The 24848-nt window shown below is 30.8% G+C and overlaps 2 protein-coding genes across 2 annotated transcripts; both read left to right on the top strand.

Annotated features, from left to right (window-relative positions):
- The first annotated feature begins 8584 nt into the window (after positions 1-8584).
- On the top strand, positions 8585-10353 carry LOC124938655 (mitochondrial acidic protein MAM33). Its single transcript, XM_047479135.1, has 3 exons — positions 8585-8853; positions 8981-9330; positions 9968-10353. Exons 1-3 carry the CDS (start codon positions 8695-8697, stop codon positions 10158-10160), a joined length of 702 nt encoding a protein of 233 aa, XP_047335091.1. The 5' UTR covers positions 8585-8694; the 3' UTR covers positions 10161-10353.
- Positions 10354-15823: 5470 nt separating this feature from the next.
- Positions 15824-20430, top strand: LOC124940005 (UDP-rhamnose/UDP-galactose transporter 4-like). Its single transcript, XM_047480482.1, has 6 exons — positions 15824-16050; positions 17080-17233; positions 17313-17497; positions 17587-17787; positions 18584-18745; positions 19849-20430. Exons 2-6 carry the CDS (start codon positions 17098-17100, stop codon positions 20167-20169), a joined length of 1005 nt encoding a protein of 334 aa, XP_047336438.1. The 5' UTR covers positions 15824-16050; positions 17080-17097; the 3' UTR covers positions 20170-20430.
- Positions 20431-24848: the final 4418 nt, after the last annotated feature.

The raw sequence follows: 24848 nt of genomic DNA, 5'->3' as shown, positions 1-24848 counted from the left end.
ATTTTCTACAATCCTTGTCACCGGTTGGTGGAAAGAACCAAGGTTCCTACTTTCTTTTGATTTTATGTGGGACAAAACTAGGAGTTTTCGATTCCTTTTATTTATTATTATTATTTTTTAGACCGAACCTATATATAGGCTACCTACATATCTTCCTTTTGTCCTTGACATATTTTCTTTGGATGAATCAGGTCTCACATAGTTCTCCCTTAATAATGATGTAGTTATACAAAAAATAGAGGTCGATTAGTCCATTTGAGGCTGGGGACTAAATTCGTTTTAATCCTAGTCAGGCTGGATTGTGAGTCGTCATAGTCTTGATAAGGCTGGGACTAAATCCGTTTTTAATCCTGGTAAGGTTGGATTGTGACCGGCCTCATGTTGTTCTTTTGAAGTATCTTGCGGCATAGTCCTAGTAAGGCTGGATTGTGTGTCGTCATAGTCCTGGTAAGGCTGGATTGTGAGCCTTCATAATCCTGGTAAGGCTGGATTGTGAGCCGTCGTAATCCTAGTACGGCTAGATTTTGAGCCTCCATAATCCTAGTAAGGCTTAATTGTGAGTCGTCATATGCACGGGTTGATATTACACATAATATTGTTTCAATGTGTCTAGATTGCTCGGAGCAATAAATTCTTCACCTTCAACTATAGATAGGCGAACTACACCTCCAAAGAGGATTTTTTTAATTAGGAATGGCCTTTCCCATCGAGGTCGGAACTTTTGCCTAGGGTCTAACAGTTCTCGAGTTCGTTTGAGAACCAAGTCACCTTCCTTAAGGTTCCTGGGCTTGACCTTTCTATTAAAGGTATCGGCCATCCGTTTCTAGTAAACCTAGGTATTGCATAACGCGTCCAATATGTGGTCTTCCATCAACGTCAATTGGTTATATAGAGATGTTACCTAGTCTTCTTCAATGACTTGGGATTCCAAAAGGACTCTCAACATAAAGATATAAATCTCGATAGGCTATACGTAATCTATACCGTATACAAGAGAATATGGAGTTTCGTTTGTCAAGTCTCAAGTAGTCGTATGATATCCCCACAATGCAAACGAAAAATTATCATGACAATCCTTGTATGTGTGTTGGTCATCTTCTTGATGATCATAATCACATTTTTGTTAGTTGCTTTGATCGCTCTGTTAGTTTGAAGTCGATAGAGCGATGATTTGCGGTGCTCAATTTTGAATTCTTTGAGCAAGGATAAAATATTTCCTTGGAAGTGTCTCCCATTATCTGAAATAATGGCATGAGGTACTCCGTATCTGGTGATGATATTCATGTGGATGAACTTTGTCACTTGAGTAGATTTCAGAATCTTATAAGACGATGCCTCGACCCATTTAGAAAAATAGTCGATAGATACGAGTATGAACTCATATCCATTTAACGTCTCACCTTGAAAACGTTTAACGCCTTGTTCTTGTTAAATCGAGTTCTTCTTGACGTAGACTTTTGGACGACATGTTTCATTCAATGGAGACCCATCTCACCTTGAAACTTTTTAACGTCTTCTCTTTGCTACATTGAGCTCTCCTCAACATAAACTTTCGTTCAAAGGAGACTCATCTCATCTTAAATTCGTTTAACGTCTTTTATTTGCTACATTGAGCTCTTCCTCAACATAGACTTTTGAACGACGTATTTCGTTCAAAGGAGACTCGTCTCACTTTCAAACCATTTCACGTCTTGTTCTTACTAAATCGAGTTCTTCGCGAATTATAATTTTGGACGACGTATTTTGTTCAAAGGAGAATCATTTCACCTTGAAACTATTTAAAGTCTTGCTCTTTGCTATATTGAGCTCTCCTCAACAGACACGGGGTGTTTCGTTCAAAGGAGACTCATCTCACCTAGAAACCGTTTAACGTCTTGTTCTTGCTAAATCGAGTTCTTCTCAACGTAAACTTTTGGACGACGTGTTTCTTTCAAAAGAGACTCATCTCACCTTGAGACCGTTTAACTTCTTGCTCTTGCTAAATCGAGTTCTTTTCGACGTAGACTTTTGGACGACGTGTTTCGTTTAAAGGAGACTCATCTCACGTTGAAACCGTTTATGACATATTTATTTATTTAATTATATATATATATATATTAAATATTTTTCTTTGTTTTTAAAAAAATACTAAATAATTTTGTTGTATATATATATATATATTAATTTATATATAAATAAAATTCTGATTTAATAGGTTAATCTTTTATTTATATATAAATATAATAAAAGAAGAAAATATTTATATAAAATTAATAATGATAGAGATTATTATTATTATATATATTATATATTATATATTTTATGAATGTTAGGCGTTTATTAAATTTTATGTAGAATTTAAAATATAAAACTTTATTAGTTTAGTTAGTTAAAAAAATTTACTTATTTTTTTTTGTTAGGTTGTAAGTTCAAAATCAAAACAAAAAACTTTATTATTGACTATTTGTAGTAGTTGTAACTTTGAGAGCGGTTATCTAGCATTCATCTTTTAGTTGATTATTTAAGAATTTGTTAGACTTGAAGTATAGAGCATTAATGAAGAGGTGCATTGTATTTTGGATTCATTTCAATATTTTCTATTTCTAAGTATCAGGGCACTATGTCACGGCCATCAAAGTGAGCTGAAGATATCGAATTATCTAGAATTTTCTGGATTTTTGGATGCATTTCCATTTTGTGGAACTCTCTAGAATTCTCTAGGAGTTCCTAGTTCTTGGTAGGTTATAGAACTCTCTAGATTTCTCTAAGAGTTCCTAAAGTATGTATAAATAGGAGAACTCTCTAGAAGTCTCTAGGAATTCATGGATCTAGGTTAAGTAATAGAAGAGTCTAGAAAGTCTTAGGTTATGAATGATCTAGAATGATCTCTCCACTTGTATATAAACAAGTCTTGGTCATAAACCACACACACTTGTACATCACACTTGTAATAAACAAGATATTCTCCAAGCTCTTTCTCTCTCAAAGTGTTCCATCTTCTTGCATCTTTAAGAGGCTGACTAGCTAGTATTGTGGCAATCTAGACTAGTGCCGCGCGGTATGAGGTAATATTCAGTGACCGATTTTCATCTAGTGACAAGTGGTATCAGAGCAAAAGCGGTATCGTATCCATATTTGTACTTTCGCATTTGAAAGAAGATCGTACCAAGAAGAGATGAATTTAGATTTCAAAGTCACAAAGGTTTTGACCGGAGAACAGATGGACAAGAGGTCCAAGAGGGACAAGTCCGTCAAGAGGAGTGTCAGCATGGAAGCACGGGTGACCTGGCTTAAGGATGGCATGTGCGAGAACGAGGAGGCTCTCGCAATGTTTAGTGTGGTGGCCAAGAGGGTGAAGACATTGGATGAGGCTAGTGAAAAGTTGGAGTACGAGGTCATGAGTATCATTAACAATGTGAACCGTAGCATTCAGGACAAGGTGCTAGGATCAGTTCAAGGGGAGGTTAATGATATCTAAAGGGAAGTGCTCGAGATAATTTGAGGAGAAGTCCATGCGATGATCGACGCTCTCTAAAGGGATATAATGGGGAGGCTCGATGCGATGGAGTGTCGGATTAGGAGGAATGGAGGGGAACATAGAGGTGCAGGACCTCATCGAATAGAAGTTCCCAAGCCAACTTCATTCAAAGGCTCAAGGAGTGTATGGAAAGTGGAGGACTTCCTTTGAAACATGGATAAGTACTTTCGGGCATCAAGCATATTAGATGATCGTACCAAGTTGGAAACAACACCTTTTTTCCTACAAGATATGGAACTACTGTGGTGTAGGAGGCGTGAAATAGATATGGAACGAGTCACGTTACGAATGGAGACGTGGGAGGATTTCAAGACCGAGTTCAAGCGCCAATTCTTCCTAGAGAATGTCGAGTTTGAGGCTAGGAAGAGGTTGAGTCAACTTGTGCACAACAGGACCATCAAGGAGTATGTAAAGGAGTTCAGGGAGTTGATGTTCAAGTTACCTAGTATAACGGAACAAGAGGCCTTGTTCGCGTTTGTTAATGACCTAAAGACCTGGGCACAATTAGAGTTGTAAAAGGCCAAGGTGCAGAACGTCTCCGATGTAATTGTAGTTGTGGAGAGGATGATCGAGCTCAGGGTATCTGTTGAAAGGCCGAAGCTCATCCGAGATGATGAGGAAAATGGTGAGGGACGCACACATGACAAGGAGAAATGTGGGGGAGACCGCCCACCCAGGAAGAGGCATCCACACAGCAACTTAGGGAGGTAAGTCGATGAAGTGGGTAGCCAAGAGTTTATCATATTTGTGGTGCTCATAATCACATAAAATTTATGTGCCCATTCAAGGGATAAAATGTTGCAATAATTAAAGGAACTGAGTCCTCCGAGGAAGAGGAAGGGACTCGAGTGGGATCCTAGAGACTGCTCAATGTTGTGAAGACTAGTGTTGCAGAGTCGATCAAGGTAACAAAGAAGGGCTCGATGTTCGTGGATGCTTTGATTAGGGGAAAGCGCATCAAGGCACTAGATATAGGGGCCACTCACAACTTCTTTCAAGAATGAGTGGCCAATGCATTGGGTCTTTGAATCAACCCAACGAGGGGGACGATCAAGTCCTTTGATACAGCCAAACCGGTGGTTGGGGAGGCTAAGAAAGTGCACACCAGGATCGAAGACTAATATGGGACAATCTCGTTTACCTTAGTCCTTATGGCAGACTACAATGTAGTGTTAGAACTATAATGGTTCGATTAGGTATGTGCTTGTATAATGCCTTATTCCAATTCACTAATCATTTTAGATCGTGGGAAGACTAGTGTGATACCAACAGGAAGAGAATTAGATGGAATGGGCATGTTCTTGGCAATGAGATTTAGCTGAGGTAGCAAACGTGGTAAAGGGACATTTTCCACTTATGTTAAGGTGGATGATGGGGACGGTTCTAAGGGGAAAGGAGAAGTACTCAAGGGAGTCTAGAGAGCGTGCGGGAAGGCCTTCGAGGGGCTTAAGACTAAAGGCTCCAAACAACCATCATTTCCATAAGATTTGGCCACAAGTTACGTTGTCCAAAGTCAATCTACCTTCGCTCTCGCCAAATCCGTAGAAGGGAAGCAGATCGTGCTTGAGCATCTTTGGAGAAATTCACCAAGAAGATAAAGAAATGGGAAGATCTGAAGGGGCGTACAATCAAGGAAGGGAACCGAGGAAGGGGGAAGTTATCCCGCAACAATTGAAGTCTCTAAGGTATGTGCTCAAGGGGCTTGTGCGCAGATTCGAGGGACCGATCAAAATCGAGGGACATGTGGGAAATGTCTCATATCAGTTGGAGTTGACCGATAGAAATCAAACCGAGCATCGGTTTAAGGTCGAGACGAGGATGACCACGACTTAGATGGGGGAGAATGTCACGGCCCATTAAAGTGGGTGAAGATATATAACCCACAAGGTGCATTATCTAGAAGTTTCTGAATTTTTTGATACTTTTCCATTTTGGCAAACTCTCTAGAATTCTCTAAGTTCCTAGTTCTTGGTAGGTTATGGAACTCTCAAGATTTCTCTAGGAGTTCCTTTTTGTATGTAAGGTCATGGAACTCTCTAGAATTCTCTAAGAGTTCCTAAAGTATGTATAGATAGGAGAACTCTCTAGAATTCTCTAGGAGTTCCTAAAGTATGTATAGATAGGAGAACTCTCTAGAATTCTCTAGGAGTTCCCAAGGGTAAGTAGTTAGTAGAATTCTCTATAACTCTCTAGAAATTCATGGGTCTAGGTTAGGTAATAGAAGAGTCTAGAAAGTCTTAGTTTAAGGAGGATCTAGAATGATCTATCCACTTGTTTATAAATAATTCTTGGCCATAAATCACACACCTCACATACCTCATAATCTTGTACCTCACACTTGTAATAAACAAGATATTCTTCAAGCTCTCTTTCTTTCTCAAAGTGTTCCATCTTCTTGAATCTTTTAAGAGGCTGACTAGCTAGTATTGTGGCAATCTAGACTAGTGCCGCGCAGGAAGAGAAAATATTCGGTGACCGAGTTTCATCCCGTTACAATTACGTTGCTATTAACTTTTTTTTGATTCTAACATTTACTTTACTTTTCCTTTTCTCTTCTTTTGTATTGAATTTAATTCTCACTTTCTTCTTTTATGTGTTCTTAAACAACTATTATTGTGAAACTAATATCGTGAGGAAAGGGTTATCGTGGTAATTCTACTCTCGAAATCTCAAAAAATAAAACTGAACGAGCAAGTCACTTGGGTTCTCTCAATTTGATTTCAGTTACAACCATCGGACAATCACTCTCGCTCTCGATTTACAAATCCTTCAGCAAAACCATTAGAAGACCTCTCTAAAGAACTTTCCCCAAATTTAGAAAATAAAACTCTCGTTAATGCTCCTAGAACCCTAGAGATTTGGGGATTAAATGATATGTGAGAGAGGCCGTGCCTTTCATATTTTCTTCTTCGATTCGGCTTTGCAAAACAAACAAAGATGATTTACTAATTAAGCATGACCTTCTTTCTATGGTTTGGTTGTTTTCAAAGTTCAGGCTTTATTTTAAATCTTATGCATGTGAAAATTTGAGATAATTAGTTTTGGGGATTTTATTATTTTATTTTTAAAATTAATTTTGTATCTAATCTTCGGTTTCAAATTAATTATTAATTGTACAAAAAATAGATGTCTAAGTATGAAATGAAGAGTTTATTATTTATGTTAACTAGCATGTATTCCGTGCATTTGCACGAGTAATAATATAAAACGCCGTGAAAAAATATTACGGTAAAAATGTGATAGCATTTTTAATTTTATTTTTAACCATTTTAAGTTTATGGGCGGGTCAACCCACAATTCGACTCAAGTATCCATTTACTCTCACATTGCAGAACGATCTCTAAAACAATTGATACAATTTGTTATCACAACTCAATTAATTTGACCTTAGAGTTCACTTCTTCCCTATAATACGAGTGAAAGGAAAAATGTAAAGATTATCATTAAAGTAGCACAAACGAGACTAATTATATACATGTGAATTATGTCCCCTATCTCTATAAATATGACGTAATTCTTCCATTATTTCTCAATAATAATAGTGAAATTTATAGCGCAGAGTCAAAAAAGAATTATGACTGATTAAAAACTATTGATGAACCACCGCGTTCATCAAATTTGGTGTTGAATTTAAAATATAAAAGGTTATATTTGTTTTGTTATGTTACAAGTTCGAACCATACCTATAGCATTTTTAATTTTATTTTTAACCGTTTTAAGTTTATGAGCGGGTCAACCCACAATCAGACCCAAGTATTCATTTACTCTCACATATATATCCAAATTAACCACAGCTCTTGACCCGACAATTCAAACACTTTAAAAATTAATCATCATTATATATATATAGATTGGTCAAAATATTGTACTTGTTTTGTTATGTTGCAAGTTCGAACCATATCTATAGCATTTTTAATTTTATTTTTAACCGTTTTAAGTGTATGGGCAGATCAACCCACAATCCGACCCAAGTATTCATTTACTTTCACATATATATTTAAATTAACCACAATTCTCGATCCGACAATTCGGACACTTTAAAATTAAGCATCATTAAATATATATATATATATATATATTAGTTAAAAAGTTGAACTTATATTGTTAAAATGTTCCACATTCATCAAATTTGGTATTGAATTTAAAATATAAAGAATTATTAGCCTAGTTTGTTGAAAGGGGTGTACTTGTTTTGTTATGTTGAAAGTACGAACCATACCTATAGCATTTTTAATTTTATTTTTAACCGTTTTATGTTTATGGGTGGGTCAACGCACAATCTGACCCAAGTATCCATTTACTCTCACATATATATCCAAATTAACCACAGCTCTCGATCCGGCAATTCGGACACTTTAAAAATTAATCATCATTATATATATATATATATATATATATATATATTAGTTAGTTAAAAAGTTGAACTTATTTTGTTAAAATGTTTCTCGTTCATCAAATTTGGTGTTGAATTTAAAATATAAAGTGTTATTAGCTTAGTTGGTTAAAAGTTTGTATTTATTTTGTTAGGTTGAAAATTCGAACCATACTTATAGTATTTTTAATTTTATTTTTAACCGTTTTAAATTTATGGGCGGGTCAACCCACAATCCGACTCAAGTATCCATTTACTCTCACATATATCCAAATTAACCATAGCTCTCGACCCGGAAATCCGGACACTTTAAAAATTAAGCATCATTATATATATATATATATATATATATATAACTGTGCTAATTCGAAATAGTGGATTTTCTCACTTTAACCAGGGATTGAACAAATAAAAAAACTCTCCTTCGAATGGGGATGGAGACGAATACCCGACTCGTTGCCATCATTACTATATATATCCATCACCTAAACAATAAACCCTCAGAAGACACAAAAGCCTGATCCATTCGAAACAAGGAATCAAACAAAATCCTATGTTAAAAGTGTTCAAGTAAGAAATGAAACATTTTTCAAATTTTAGAGTCTCAAGTATCTTCAATATAACAGTTTAAGGACTAATTTCATATATTTTCTTCTCTTACACTTTTGGGCTCTTATTGTCGTAGCCTAGAAAAATACGATCACTTCTTCTCAGTCGCCGGCGCCAAATTGAAATTTATACTTCGACCGACCGACCGACCGACCGACGAACATCTAAGATTTACAAGTGAAGACGAAGGATTGAAATGTTGAGACAAGCGATCAAACGTGTTACCGTTGCACTGCAACCTTCACACATGATTATATCTCGACAATCTTCAAGTGTTTCCTCTGCAATCAACTCTATCGTACTCAAATCCCTCAAAGAACACTACCTTGAAGTCTCCAAATTGTCTCCTCCACCTGTAATCTCTCTTTACCTCTCCTTTTCAATCTATATTTTGCATATTTTTGTTAGGGTTTAAGCTTAGGGTTTAACTCAGTTTTATATAATCTGAATAATATGTTAAAGTTTGTTCATTTAATTTGTAGAAAGTAAACCCACCTGCACCCTTCACAGTTATTAAAGGGTCACTTGATAGTACTGGTCCTGTTTTGAAACGAAATTATGGTGAGGAGGAGATTAGTCTGTATGTTATGCGATTAGCGAATATTACTTCAGGTGGAGTAGGAGATGATGCTGATGAGAGTGAAAATGGAATTAATCAGTTGTTTCTTCATGTGGATATCTCGAAGCCTGGTCAGAAAGAATCTTTGCATTTTTTGTGTGGGTTATACCCAGATGCAATTGGAATTCATTCTGTTTCTATGAGGCCAAAGCTTGATAATGCTGCTTCGGGATTTCTTCATATTCCCACTAAGTATCATGGCCCTGATTTTCAGTAAGTGCTGTTCTGTATTTTCTTCATTTGTTATGTTTGTTTCCACTTACAGTTACATGTGGTTTACTGTTTGTGAAATGCCTCTGAAGCAAATAGGGTTCCTTGCTATTGGCATAGTTTTTTGCAAACTTACTAAGGAGTGTTAACTAGTCGAATCAAGCTTAGTTTCTCCGTTGTAGCAAACATGCGTATGTCAATTTGAGCTCATTTTTTTTGTATATGGGCTTCATGTCATTCATAATGTTTCTTGAACTCGAATTCAGTTTTTTTATATTTGTTCCTTCGAACCAACCCCTAAACCAAAGTATGTATGTTTATCAATTGGATATGTTGACTGATCGTAGTTGGCTCGATATTCAAATCTGAGCTCAATTACACATTTGAATTTGATTCCAATTGAAGAAAGGAAGAATTTGATCAAGCTCTTATCAAAGCTAACAGCACTGGTCGGAATATCTTGGAAGTATTTTTTATTATTTGCATCTCCATAATTGTTCCTATTTGAATACTGGTATTCTATCACAATCACATTGATCCTATTTATTTTTTTTAATAAGGTTTGGTATAAGATTGTTTTTTTTGGATCACTGATATTTTCAAGATTATGATCCAGATTTATATTTGCATTCACTTGCAGGGATCTTGATGAAAGAATGAGAGATGCATTACACGGTTATATTGAAGAACGAGGCATAAACGAGGCCCTATTTCATTTCCTTCAAGCTTGGCTATATGTGAAGGATCACCGGAATCTTTTGCGCTGGTTTAGATCAATTGGCCAATTTGTCGATGACCAGAAGAAATCCACAGTTGCTGCTTCAACAGGTTAAAATAGATTCAAACATCACCCCAAGGATAGATTGATTATTGCTGGTTTTAAGTTGAAAATGAGAAAAGTTTCCATTTTATTAATCCATATGTTTTCCATGTTTTTTGTACTGATAGTTGGTAAAACATATATTACATTTACTATTTTAATTGGCTGCTGCATTGTTTCTTCAGATGAATATTGTTTAGAGTGCTGATAATGTTACCAAAATAATAACTGAACTAACATTTATCTATTCTAGTATTGTATTATAAATTTGCTGCTAATTGCAACAAATCTTTAAAGCAATTTCTAATCAGTTGATAATAGAAAAGTCAAAGAGATAATGATGGTAGCCTTCTAAGATATAGAAGTTGATTGTTATGTCATTTTTCTGAAGGCTCGTTTTGGGTACATTTGAAATACTTTCGAGTATAGGGATGGAATCATAAATTAGAGTTAAGAATGCTTGAACATGATCCGGCCATGAAAAACTTTAGGGGGGCTTGTCTATCATAAAAATCACTAGCTAGTCTATTATAAATTTTAAATGATTTTGATACACAAAGGGTTGTGAGATTGCTTTGAATTGAATCGTTAATGTTTGAGACTATTTTTAAGAGTGGATATATAAAATGCGCCTCTTCATTCTCTCTCTTAGCTCCATTTTTGAAAACAGAACATAATTAAACATAAATTATGAAAGTGTTAATGGGTTTTCATGTACATTTGTATTAAGATTCAAAAATGTTTTCAAATATGCCAATTCCACAATGTTATGGTTATATTATTGGGATTAGGGTTATATTATTTAAAATTGACAATAATTCAAAGGTTGTGATACTAGTTTGAGTGGATTAGAAACAGGATTCACTAGTGTTAGCTTACTCGAAAGTATTGTAAACTTCCTCGTTGACTCTGACGCCTTCGATCTAATGGTTTTAGCGGACAACTCTGAATGCTGAGTAAACTACCTAGAAAGAGGTATGTGGTTTTGAAGTATTCGACTTAAGAAGGCCTTCAGGGATGTAGGCAAGCTTTAACTTGGTTCTTTTCTCGATTGATAGAAGGACTTATTAGAAATCAATGACAAAGATTATGTACAATTGAAATTTATGTCTATTATGTACCTCTAGTGCTGATAGACAATGTTGAACATCTGCCCATAGAGAACGGCTTCGAAAATCGGGAAAGATTTGAGCAATTGTGAACTCAAACAATTTTAATAGTTTATTTACGATTTTGATAGTATTAGTTTACGATCTTAAAAAAATATTATTATTTTATTTGAGACATGAGAGGGTTTAATCATCTATATTAAAAATTTAATGTATTATATACAGAAATGAAGAACCTAGTGTCAAACCTATAAATTATAAATTCGGTGCAATATGTATATTAAAATAATTGGCATCAATTTTTTGAAATTTTATGGAATTGGTCTTTACATATCAGTTTTAATAGATCATAGAAAACATTGAAGCAAAATTAAAGTTCAATAAAATTGACCAAAGATATCTATTTATCTATTATCTAACATCAGTCTAAATAATAAAACTATAAAAAAAAATCAAATAATAAGATCAAATATATAACAACCAAAACAAAAATAACAATTGGAAATAAATTTTAGATATTTTGCACGTTTTGCAAAGCAATTTATGATGAGTTTAAAATTGGAGAGTTTGTTTAATTCTGACTACTTTCATGATGATATCAATACAACTCTAATTTCTTTATTTAGGAAAGTAAGGCAACCTTCTTAGCAAAATTAAAATAAAATATTTGAATAAGGCAAATTGAGTTAGCTTCTCAATTTGACTCACTCAATGTGTGATTTATTTACAAAATCATTTTTTTAATTAGGATATCTATGTCAATTTAAAGAAGAGATGTATAAATGAGTATTTATGTAATTTTGATCAAGAATTATAAGATTATGTGAATGTATTAAAGATAAATGAATGAATCTTAGTAATATCAGATGGAACTACTTTATAAAAAAAATGGTATTAAGGGGGAAATTGTCTGGCAAATTCTTCATCCATGTGACCATGTGCAATGTTTTAAATTTATTATACCTTACTCAATTTGTTCACTTGACTTTAATTATTGCTCAATTGATGCTGTAACTTTAAATTTTGATTGAATGAAGCTTAAACTCTGGTTAAGTATTTTTTTTTAATTAATTTATCATATATATAAATAAAATGATATTTATATTAAAAATATGAAATTGTTTTTTTACTTAAGACTTCCTCAATCCCAGTGTTGCGATTAACTTATGATTTTCAACTCTAGAACTATTAGATCTCATTTATTGAGATCGCGACTTAACAGACCAAATCAGGAGATGAAACGTAACTGAGTTCAACAAAAGTATATAATGAGCCGGGAGGGAGAAGAAACAAAGGAGAAGAAACAAAGTGAAAAAATAATTTCATTTTTGAAATAAGAAATTGATGTTTTAGTTCGTTTGCGACAAAAACTAAAATGACTAAAATTCTTATAATTCAATTCTTATATAACAAAAATTTAAAATTCATATAGATTAAAAGTGATAAAAAATCGTTTAAGCATAGCGACAAAAAATGACATTAGAAAAACGTTACTCAATAAATTATATAGCTTGTAAGCGAGAACAAATCCAAAATTTAGAGTTAGGGTGACTTAAAAAAACTAATGGACTTGAACAAAAATTGCGAGCTTAAAAAATAAAAGGTAAAATGTAGGTAAATATTTCATCTAATATTTAACTAGAATGAAAAACAAAGAAATTAAAGAGTAATTTGACCTTATTTTATTGAAAATAAATTGGGAATAAACTTGAGTCATTAAATACATCTCCATAACATCTTTATTTTATTAATCTTTGCTCTCTTATTATTTTTTTAAATAAATTTTAGTTTTCTCTCTCCTATTATAAATAGTCATCACTAAAAATATATATATATATATATAACAAAATTTTAGTTGGACCAGGTGGGACACTAGACTTAACCTCTCATTTATTTAACTTCCTCCCTGTATATAAGAATAATATATATGCATAATTATTTTTTTTTAATTATTTTTTTGTGTTAGCATAAGTTATATCTTTAGAAAAACTATTAATTCTAAAAAAAAAATCTAATATATTGAATAAAATTAAACCAAATTCAAGTCTCAAATAAAACGGTGCATTTATTTATTTTATTAACAAATAAGTCATTTTCAATAAACTTAAAAAAAAAGTTTTAATTGATTATTTTGTAATTTTATTTAAATCTTTCTAAAAATATTCATTATCATTTTCATTATTAAATTATTTAATTTATTAACTAAAATACTAAAATACAATTATTTATTTTTATTAAATTTAAATTTTAAATATATAAAAATTATAATTCATTCTACAAAAATCCTAATTAACCTAAATTTTTATTAAAACAATATATTTTTTTTAAATCTGCAAAAAAATCTTTTAAAACCCTAAAATCAAACCAGCTCTTAGATCAGGTTTAACTAAGAGTCAACTTTTGTTACAAATTTAAAACATTATACACTTTATGGATAAATAAATTGCCCTTTAAGTTTAAAACTTTTCTTTGACCTGGCTTTGTTAATTTGGATTTTGTTATATAGTTTATGTTAATTGATTGATATTATTTAAATTTGATATTTTAAGATAAAGATTAACGAATCCTTGAAATAACACCTCTTGGTTATTTTGAGTTTTTATTTATAAAAAAACTATCTATATATCACATTATTAATATTTTAATTATCTAATTATTTAATTTATTAATAAAAATATTAAAATACTCTACTTTAATTTTATTAAATTTAAATACAAAAAATATTTTTATAATTTATTTTACACAATTTTCAAATAACTATTTTTTTTATCAAACAAGAACTTTTAGATAAAATCTAAAACAAATCTTAAAAAAAATTCAAAGATCAAACTAATCTCCAAGTCAAACTTGATGGTGGCTTTTTTATGTTTGATATATAATTATTTCATGTAGTTTTTTTTGTTTGATTTATTATAAGAATTATTTTCTATTTCAATCTAAATTATTATTTGATTTTTTTAATTTATTTGTTAGAGTATGATCTTGATCATACTGTTTCAGCACATTTATTTGTGATTTTGTTTTTTAATTAGAGTATTCTAGACAGGGATGGATAAAAAAAAATTTAGGTAAACTTAAAATAATAACGAGAAAATTTTGAAAAAAACAAGTATATAAAAATAAAGTTTTACCATTTTTTTAATAATTAGATAAAAAAAATAATGAATTATATTAATTTTTTTAAAAAATTAAGGATAATATCATATTTTTATCGTAAAAAAAATAAAATAAAAAATATGCCCCTAAATTCGTCCCTGATTCTAGACCAACTTCACATAATTTGATTAAACGAGATAGCACAACAATTCAACATAAAATTTTAAATTTTAAATATTAAATAATACTTTAGTGTCTAAGGATCAAACTTGAAATTTCATGTATAACAAATATGTCATTGTATTTAAGTTATTTATTATTTAAATATTATATTTTTTATCTGTATATAAATTATTATAATCAATTTTTAATTAATATTTTGTTATAATGTTATTATCACATTTATATTTGTACAATGTGAAACTAATTTTGTTTATATTTTTATAAAAAAGTGTGACTAACCCACAAGCCTAAAAATATCCTGCATAAAAATGTTTAAAAATGAAGTGATGATGTGTGGGTTGGTCTCAAGTGTCAACTCTCAAGTATTTTCTCTTGACAATAAAATTAAGAATTAAAAAAAAAAAAAAAGTTAAAAGTTTAATAAAGAAAAAAATTAGTATTAAAGCAATTAGGATTTCTAACTTATTTTTAATGTTTTGTTTTAATGATTTTAAACACGACTAACTTAATATATTTATGTGACATTAATAAATAATAAATAAATATTAATCTCATTAATTTAAATACTAAATTTCAGAGAAGTTAAAATTTAACTAATTTTTTTTTTAAAAATTTTATAGTCAAAATCAAGAATTTGTTGATATCGATAGTTAAATTAGTGATAATAATTCTTTTATTTATTTATAAATGTAATGTAAATAATAAGTTGAGGGCGTTATAAAACGTTAAAGACATAACTTGTTTTTTTATAACTTTAAAGAGCGCACTAAATTGTAATGTTTGAAGATTCAAAATCTTAATTGATCAAATAAGCAGGTGAATCTATGTAAAAATCTTAATTGACCAAATAAACAGGTGAATCTATATAGGGGTTCCAGTTTACCCTTTTTTTTTTTTTTACGTTAAAAATGTAATATACCCGATAATTTCTTAATTTTATTTTTAATTTAATACACTATTTTTTTTATCTAATTTTTTTTTTAAAAAAAGACAACTTACTTTTATCCAATATCGTTTTATCCATAATATTTTTGTTATTTTTTTTTTAAGTTCACTATAATTTTTTTATAAAGAGCCTTATATTTTACAATTTTTTTGATAATTTTAAAATTTTGTAAATAATTTATTTTAATAACATTTTTTCTAAATATATATTTTAAAAATGTATAGGCAAAGTCAATATTATTTAAAAAAAATGATATAATTACTCAATTATTTAATAAATGGTAAATGAAAGCAACCTTTAGAAGTTGATAATTAACAGAAAAGTTCCTCCCTCTTTCTCTCTCTCTCTCATGATATGGTGGAAACGAGATGGTAAAATATGCGCGTTTACAGGTCAGCGCCGGCCAGGCCAGTCCAAGTCTCTCTTTAATGGCGGAAAACTTGACTCCCAAATCCTTCTTCTTCTACTCTATATAATGGCCTAATAATACCAAATTCATTCATTATTAACCAACGCCAAATCCTTCCTCATTCCAACTTCTCAAATTGTGGGATCTGCTATCTCAGCTTGTTAGTTCATTCATTCATTCTTCATCTTATGTTTACTTCTCTTTCCATTTCCATTTATTTCGAAAAGGGTATCCATCAATTCATCCATCAATTTGTGGGTTTGTATTTTTGTTTGTTAAGATTATGATTCAAATCAAGGATCAAAATTTTGATCTCTATTACTGTGATTTAGTATTGTCTTTAGCTTTACAGATTAGCCGCAATTGTCATCTTGATCTACTTTTTGTGGTTATTTGATCTTTTGATCTGTCATGATTATCACTTGAGTCAAAGCATAAGGGTTCAACTGTTATAGTAATTATTAAGAAGCTTTTTATAAGATCTGTTACAATATATTGTTCAGCTTAGATTCTTACTTCAAAATTGAAATACATATATGTATGTATTTTAGAAAAGGTTAAACTGAAACTTTCTAGGACCTGTTTGGCATATGTATTGGCTGTGTTTGAGACTTTTAGTCCATAAGATTTATGTGAATGTATGTGCTAAACTGATACTTTAGTGGAGCAAATTTTATTAGGTGGAATTGGAATTTAAATTAGGGCCAAATTTTAATTCCATTCTTTGTAGAGTATGGTGAAATTGTAAGTCAAATTAGAATTTCAATTCTAGCCATTTTTGCAAGCATAGGATTTGAATTGTATTTCAGTTCCAATTCCGAGTAACCAAACACAGCCTAAATACAATTTATGAACAGTAGTATTTGACACATGAGTACATCATTTGGATTTAGTAATTTGATAATATATTGTCTGTTTGAAGACAAGATTGCTGATGGTAGAAGCCAATCTAAAGCTGCAGGAAACTTATTGATGAAGTCTTTGCATTACTAATGCTTCACTAATAATAGTCAAATGATTTGGCATCCCTTTCATACCCAGTTTCTTCATAATCAATATAACTTATTCAAAAAGCTGAGGATACTATCTGCCTTCTTATTTATCTTTATTTTTATCTTTCCTGAAACACATACATTCCTTACCAATTGAGTATGGCATGGCTTAGATTTTGGTAAATATTGTTTTTCAGTGTAAAATCTGAGAGAAGATGACTGTTATTCCAACAAGCATAATGGAGAATAAAGGAGCTGTTGATACAGCTGCATGGGCGTTTAATATTGTCACCTCAGTTGGAATCATTATCGTCAACAAAGCTGTAATGGCCAATTACGGTTTCACCTTTGGTATGCTCCTCGATAAGATTCATCTTAATTTTCTTTTATTATTTACTTTAAGCCCAAATGAAGTATTTTTCTTTTGCAGCTACAACTTTAACTGGTCTGCATTTTGCAACAACTACCTTGATGACCATTGTTCTTAGGCGATTGGGGTACATCCAATCATCTCATTTACCTCTGCCTGATCTTATCAAGTTCGTTTTGTTTGCAAATTTTTCAATTGTTGGAATGAATGTGAGTCTAATGTGGAATTCAGTGGGATTTTATCAGGTAAATTATTGGTGATTAGTTGACCCTTTTCCTTGCTGTATAATACTCCACCCTTATAGTTAATCTATTTTGTTTTGATCGTTTGTCAGATTGCAAAGTTAAGCATGATCCCTGTATCTTGTTTTCTGGAGGTTGCCTTAGACAAGGTTCGATACTCTAGGGATACCAAGCTCAGCATATCATTAGTCCTTCTTGGGGTCGCTGTTTGCACTATTACTGATGTTAGTGTGAATACAAAGGGATTTATTGCTGCAGTTGTGGCTGTTTGGAGTACTTCGCTGCAGCAGTATGTAAGTGTTTTTCTTTTCTTGTGAATATATTACATGTAGCTGATTGTGTATTTCTTGCTTTTGGAGTAAATCACAATATTGAGCCTATTTGAAAACTGATATTTGTCACAACACAATCATGATCTCATTGCAAAATCTGATAGTAGTTTTTTTTGGGGGGTTTGGTACAAGATTGTATTGGTGTGATTTTTGGTACCAAAACAGCCCATTATTATGCATCAAAGTTTAGGCATCAACTCATGGTTCATCAAGCCCACAAGATCTCTACTTATACATGACTACTATACATATTTCATTAATGATATTATTTTGGATATATTCCCAGTGGTAGAATCTTGTTAGGAAGAATAATAGAATCATTCTTTTTTACACCATTTTTTATTCTCGCTTTACATGCAACATTTTTCTTCTTAATTTGTTTGATTCAAAATTTTCTTCCATATTCTTTTACATTGGTTAATCTATCTTCATCAAAGGTCTACTAAAGCTTTTGGATGTGAAATACTTTTTTAGCTTAAAAAGAGGATCATCCCGCATATCTACATAATACTAGTTTATTACCAAGTACAAGAAGAAAAAATCTCGGGGAAACTAAACTGGAAAAAAAGGGGAAAACATGAAAACCAAAACAGAACTTGCGAACCATGCATCTTTAGTTTTTCTTTAGAAGTCCTGAAATGCATTAATTTGTGAATTTCTAAAGCATTAGGAACTCTATATATAGTGTTTCCCATAACTTAACACTTTAACAGTCATGTCCCATTCATTCTCATATATGATTATGTTGTGTATGCAGTATGTACATTTTCTCCAGAAGAAGTACTCGTTGGGATCATTTAACTTACTTGGGCATACTGCCCCAGTGCAAGCTGCCTCTCTTCTATTATTAGGCCCCTTTGTGGACTATTGGTTGACAAGCAAGAGAGTTGATGCTTATAACTACACTTTTATATCTCTGGTAAGCAATGCACTTTTATGCTTTTATATGTTCCTTATTCCTGCTTCTAATGTGCAGGAAGCATATATAGTCTTGACTGTATTATATAACCAAAAAACCATGGCTAGATGGTTTAGATATTCAGTCAAGTTTCAAGACCTAATATAAAGTATAACACTCTTGGGATTATTAGATGTCGCATTGCTACATCTTTTAAATACTAACTTTTTTTGGGGGGAAATATTAATACTAACTTTACCATTTCAAAAGCCAAAAAGCATATATCTGTTTGCATTTTCCTAGTTAACAACTTTTGGATGATAAGGGCATGTTTATCTGTGTTTCCAGCATGATCTCCACTTTAACTTAAGTGTTCTAAATGAGAATCGAATTCGTGACCTTTGGTCTCATAAGAATAATGTTTGCCACTTGAGCTACCCTGGGTTAGCCTTTGCTCTACTATCAATCAGTTGGATCCTCATTTTGCCTAGCTGAATCCTTATTTTGCCTACCCTATCGTGTTAGCTTGTTTGTTTCTCTCACTGACTTTCTAATGTGTACCCGTAAGAATCTGCCTTGTTGTTCTGAGAAATGTCCTCAACTTTGCTTGAAAGTAAGCAAATTACTATTGTCAAATGAAGAAAGGGAAAGTAAGCAAATTACTATTGTCAAATTACTATTCCCTATCAACGGATGAAGTCAAATTATATTGTTCCCACCCACAAGGGCATTTCAAAAAATATGTAATGTGTTTAGAAGGTTGAGTTCTCAAGTTCGACTTTTACTAAAAACACATTGAATGGAGTTGGGATCATGATGGTGGGATGTTGTGCTAGATTTCTCTGGAAAAAAATAACTCCTGTCTAGAAAAGAATAAAATCACATTGTTCTCTTAATTAATTCATAGCCGATAAATCCATTTTCTTTAACACACCAAAGTAGTAGTTCAAGTGGTAAGTGTTTTGAACTACGAGCTAAATTGAGGTCTCATATTCGATTCTAACTAAAAACATCTTAATTGAAAAACTGTGGTCTAAAAAATGTTATTTCAATGCATATTTTGTAATATATTCACTAATTTTTCCATCTTTTGGCATTAACTATTTGGGTTCAATTCTTTGCAGTTTTTCATATTCTTGTCATGCACAATTGCAATTGGGACCAATTTGAGTCAATTCATCTGCATTGGAAGATTTTCAGCAGTATCCTTCCAAGTGCTTGGACACATGAAGACCGTACTCGTCCTCACATTGGGATTCATTTTCTTTGGCAAAGAAGGGCTCAATATACATGTTGTACTTGGTATGATAGTTGCCATAATGGGCATGATTTGGTATGGAAACGCCTCCTCCAAACCTGGAGGGAAAGAGCGATGGTCTCCTATTTTGCCCGAGAGCAAACCTCTTAAACAAAATGGTTCTAGTGAACTTATCGAAAAGGTATAAGATGACAAAGAGGATTCAATATTATGCGGATCAAATACCCCATTCTTTTAAGTTCCTTTACACGATAAGCCTATGTATGTTGTATCGTAAAGTTAAAGAAAGTTGTCACATTTTGTCAAACCAACTAAATTTTTTAGTTATATTGTTACTTGTTGTGTAATTCAACAATGACCGCAAAATCTCATTCTTTTTACATCCTTTGTTATAGGAGCAATACAATTATCACTTTTTTTTACATGTAAAAGCTTTTCATTACACCATTGGTCAATGCCAACTTAGCATCCGTGCAACAGGTTCTCGAATGAGCTGCGATTTTGCTCTGCTTATCTTTTTCGAACTTAGATTTTTCGTTGTTGATCATACTCGTTTGACTCATAATCTTTAGCGCGCCCTTTCATTTTCTCATTGTTCTCACTTTGAGACTTCTTTCATGTCAATTTATTTGTGGTCTTCATTTACTACTAATATGATGAGGCAGAAATTATAAATATCTGTCATGAAACTCTGTTCACTGGTTTGTTTTCTCTCCATATTCCTTGTATATGTTGCATTCATGTTAAACAGTAATCTTATGCATATTTATTAAAGGTTCATTCAATGAACATTGGATATGAGTAGCTGCATTAACTCCAGGAATATTGGGTACTTATACACGATTTTCTTTTGAATTTTTTTCCATATAATATGATATAAATGAGAGTTGTTTAAACGTAACTAAAAAACAATAGAACCAATCAAGGTTAAGTGGTAAATGTCGGCTTAAGAGACGAAAAAATCATAAATATTTTGAATGTTGAATATTTTCATAGAATTGACAATTTTTCGTCAACAAATAAGTTTCTGAACAAGATGCAAATTCACTTGATTAATAATATTTTCTTGTTGGTTTTTATTTCTCGTAGTACAACGACAGAAAACAATAAGAAATGAAGACAGGAAGAATGTGTTTAGTAATTGTTATGGTCTGTTTGAATTGGTGAAAAAAATCGAACATATGTACAAGGTATGGATAAGCTGCTCAATTTTGATAATTAATTGGCCCTTAATGCATTAATTTTGTGTTTTTTAACTCACAAATAAAAAACCAATATGATCACTTAATTGCCCAATTGAATTCAAAGAATAAAATTAACAATTAATTGAACCTTTAATAAATCTCATCCAATTAATTGCCCAATTGAACCTTTAATAAATCCCATCCAATGCTATAAATGTAACACATTTATTGTGGTGTTTTATTTTTTTATATGTTAGAAACTATATAATAGATAAATTAATACAAGCATAAAACAACATAAATTGAAAATATGACGAATCCAAAAAAAAGGAGGAAACTAGACCAATTACCACGAAGATGGGTTGACTTGACAAAACGACGATGAAGAAAAAGAACAGTAAGTCTATGGGACATGAGTTTGTGAGTCGTGACCAAGAAACCCTAAAGCAATTTAAGAATGTTGACAACCTCCCATATTAGATAAAACCGGGAACACAAAAGTCTTGATGAATTCTATTTGTGTTGATGCATTAATGTCAATAAACATTGAATGTGAGTAGATGTTTATTAAAGGTTCAATGAACAATATGTAATAAAATCAACACCATGTTAATAGACTAAAAATTGATATTATTCTTCAATTAATTATCGCTATCAATTAATGTTTCGTTTAATTTGTTTTTCTTGAAAGTATAAAATTATTAATTTTATCTATTTAGAAAGTGACACAAACATCAACTTGTATGTAAATTAAAAGAAGAAAGTCGTGCTCTTTTAAAATAGGAGATGTGTTTTTCTTTTATTTGTAGAAGAGAGTTATGACTTTGGTTTACTCTTGTGTATGTATTTCAAACTTTTTTTCTTTTTTATAGGATTATGAATATACACAAAGGGAATTCTTAAAACTTTGGCATTTCTCTTTTCAAATTATATCTTATGAGCAAAGATAATTCTAAAAATGAATAAGTGGTTATTCTATTCTATTTTATATTGTATCACTTGACAACTTAGTGAAAATTTTATGTTTTGTCCTTTTTTTATGTTTTAAATTTTCATGTATATCTCGTATAATTTACTTGTTTTTTTATTACTTGCATTTTTAATTTATATTAAGTTGGATGATAACTCTATTTATTAACAATATAAAAACAAGAAAGTTAGGACAAGAACTTTTGGATAAAAGATGTAAAAAATGATTTTTTTTAATTATAAAATGAGAATTATGAAACATATTTCATTGATTATTTAACTGCAAAAATCGAAACTAAATAATAAAAATATCATCAAATATTTTTTCAGTTCATCCAACTCAAACATTTCTTAAACAAAAAAGTCACGAGTTTAATTCACAATGAAAGCAGGGCCATAATAGCATGTGTCAAACTAATTATCCTTAATAATATTGAGATCAAGTGTTTAAATTCCCGTAACTAATTTTTCTGACTTTGTCATGCGTGCTATCATACATGTTTTTTCTACTTAGGAGCATGTGAGAATGGGGAGTTCTTCCACATTTTGTATAATAAGCTCAGTTTTTGTTTTTGTCGGAATTTATTGTTCTTTCGTCTTCTGTTTTGTGTCCTCCATAGGTTGCATTGCTTATTAAATATTTTGATCCATCTCGGCCCACTTGGTCGTCTGAATCCTCTCTTGACGCACTAATGTCCATATAAGTGGCTTGACAAGCTTGTGACAAAATAAAAAGGAGTGCTTTTTTTTTTTTAATTTATTTTTTATTAATTAATTTTTTTAAAGATGATTAGAGAAAGAAGTGTAGTCTTCCTTTGGAATACTGTTAAATCTTCTTTATTATAACAAATGTTTTAAGAATTTTTATTCTTGAAATTTTATTCACAAATTAAAATAAAACCTTATTTTTAATTTGTAGTTTTAAACATCAAATAAAGAAAAATAATTTTTAAAATTAAGTGATAAATTGTGTTATCAAACACCTAATGGTGTTACACTCCTTTAAAAACGATAGAGATGTGTAATATCCATATTGAACATAAAATATTAAAACCGAGCTGTTTCCATTGCCTTAGTAACAAAAAAAAAAAAAAATGAAAGAAGCTATGCAATGTTATGTATAAAGATGCTTGGGTGTGATGAAACAATTTTTAAGTCATCTCTAACTATATGACATGTGATCTCTATGTGTTTTATTCTCTTAAAATCTATGCTTATTTGTAATGTAAGTAATGTGATTCAATAATTGTCCAACCAAAAAGAGAAATATGTTAATTAAGTTTAGGTAAAAAAATAGGAAATCTAATTAAACTAGTAAACTCCTTTTACAATGACTACATATTCGAGTTTCCGTGCCTATAGAATATGTTATTATGAAAAAAACTATTTTCGTCACAAAATTAATGAAATAAATATTATACCATTAAATAAGAAAAAAGAAACATTAAATAATCTATCAAAACGCCATAAGGTTGTTGGGTAATTTATTAAAATAAATTTAGATTATTTAAAAAATATTAAGTGTTGAGTGAGAAATATTTTTTTAAAAAAAACTTAAATATTAATATATAATAATAAAATAAATTTTATTTTTAAAATAAATTGATATTATTATATAAAGTTAAGAAATATTATTTTATATTAAAAGAATTTTAGTCCTTTTTTTCAAATTATTTTAGAGTTGAATTTTTTAAGATATATTTAATAAGAATTGAAAACATATAAATGAAGAAAAAAATGGGCCTCTAAGTCAATTTGTACTTCATGGGCTTTTGGTTGATTATCAAGACAGGTTCTCCTCACAGGTATATAATTCAAAATTCAAAAATATATCATACATCCATTATTGGGTGTTTATTAAATGATTGGATTTATATAAAATTTATTCAAATATTAGAATTAATTTGATTCACACATTAGTAATATATTAACTAATAATATAAATAACAAATTTCTTTTACATATACCAATTTGATATTACGTTTTAATTTAATAAAAAGTTTGGTTGAAATTATTATTATATTAATATTTATTTACTTAATATTTGATTAATTATTATTTTAAAATTAGTTTAAAACTTGTCAAATATAAATTATTGATATATATCAAATGGTCAAACTGACCAATAAAAAAAACTGATCCAATCCAATCCGCGTTACTCTTAAGTCTTAAGTGGTTACTCTTAAGTGAGATACATTATATTATATGCCATAAATCAGCCTCTCCGAGGTTCTGGGTTCGGGTTCGAGTCCGTTAGACAACAAATTTTATGCCTGATTAAATAATTAAGTGCGTTTATGAGCTAAATGCTTAACTTGCAAGGATTAGTTACAATTCAAAGAAACAGAACTCAGCATTTAAAATAAACTAGTTCAAAGTTATTATTAGTTTAAAAAGATTAGAACACATACAAACTTGAACTTAAACTTAAACTCATTACAATCTTGTATTTTATTACAAGTAAAAATATACATAAAAACCGATCTTTAATTTACTCAAGGAAATTGACCATGATCATGAAAAAATAATTTAGAACCATTTGAAGAAAATTTTTATTCTCAAAATTTTTTTTTTCCTTTTAAGCCAACTGCTTCACCAACATATAACTGAGATTACAAACAATTTTTATCTACTGAAAAGTTGAGCATTCAAGCATTCCAAGACACACAAATGATTTATTTTATTATTTTGTGAAAAAAACTCTATAAATTAT

Source organism: Impatiens glandulifera, chromosome 5 (assembly GCF_907164915.1).
Source record: "Impatiens glandulifera chromosome 5, dImpGla2.1, whole genome shotgun sequence".
Classification (NCBI taxonomy): domain Eukaryota; kingdom Viridiplantae; phylum Streptophyta; class Magnoliopsida; order Ericales; family Balsaminaceae; genus Impatiens; species Impatiens glandulifera.
This window is presented reverse-complemented; position numbering and strand designations above follow the sequence as displayed.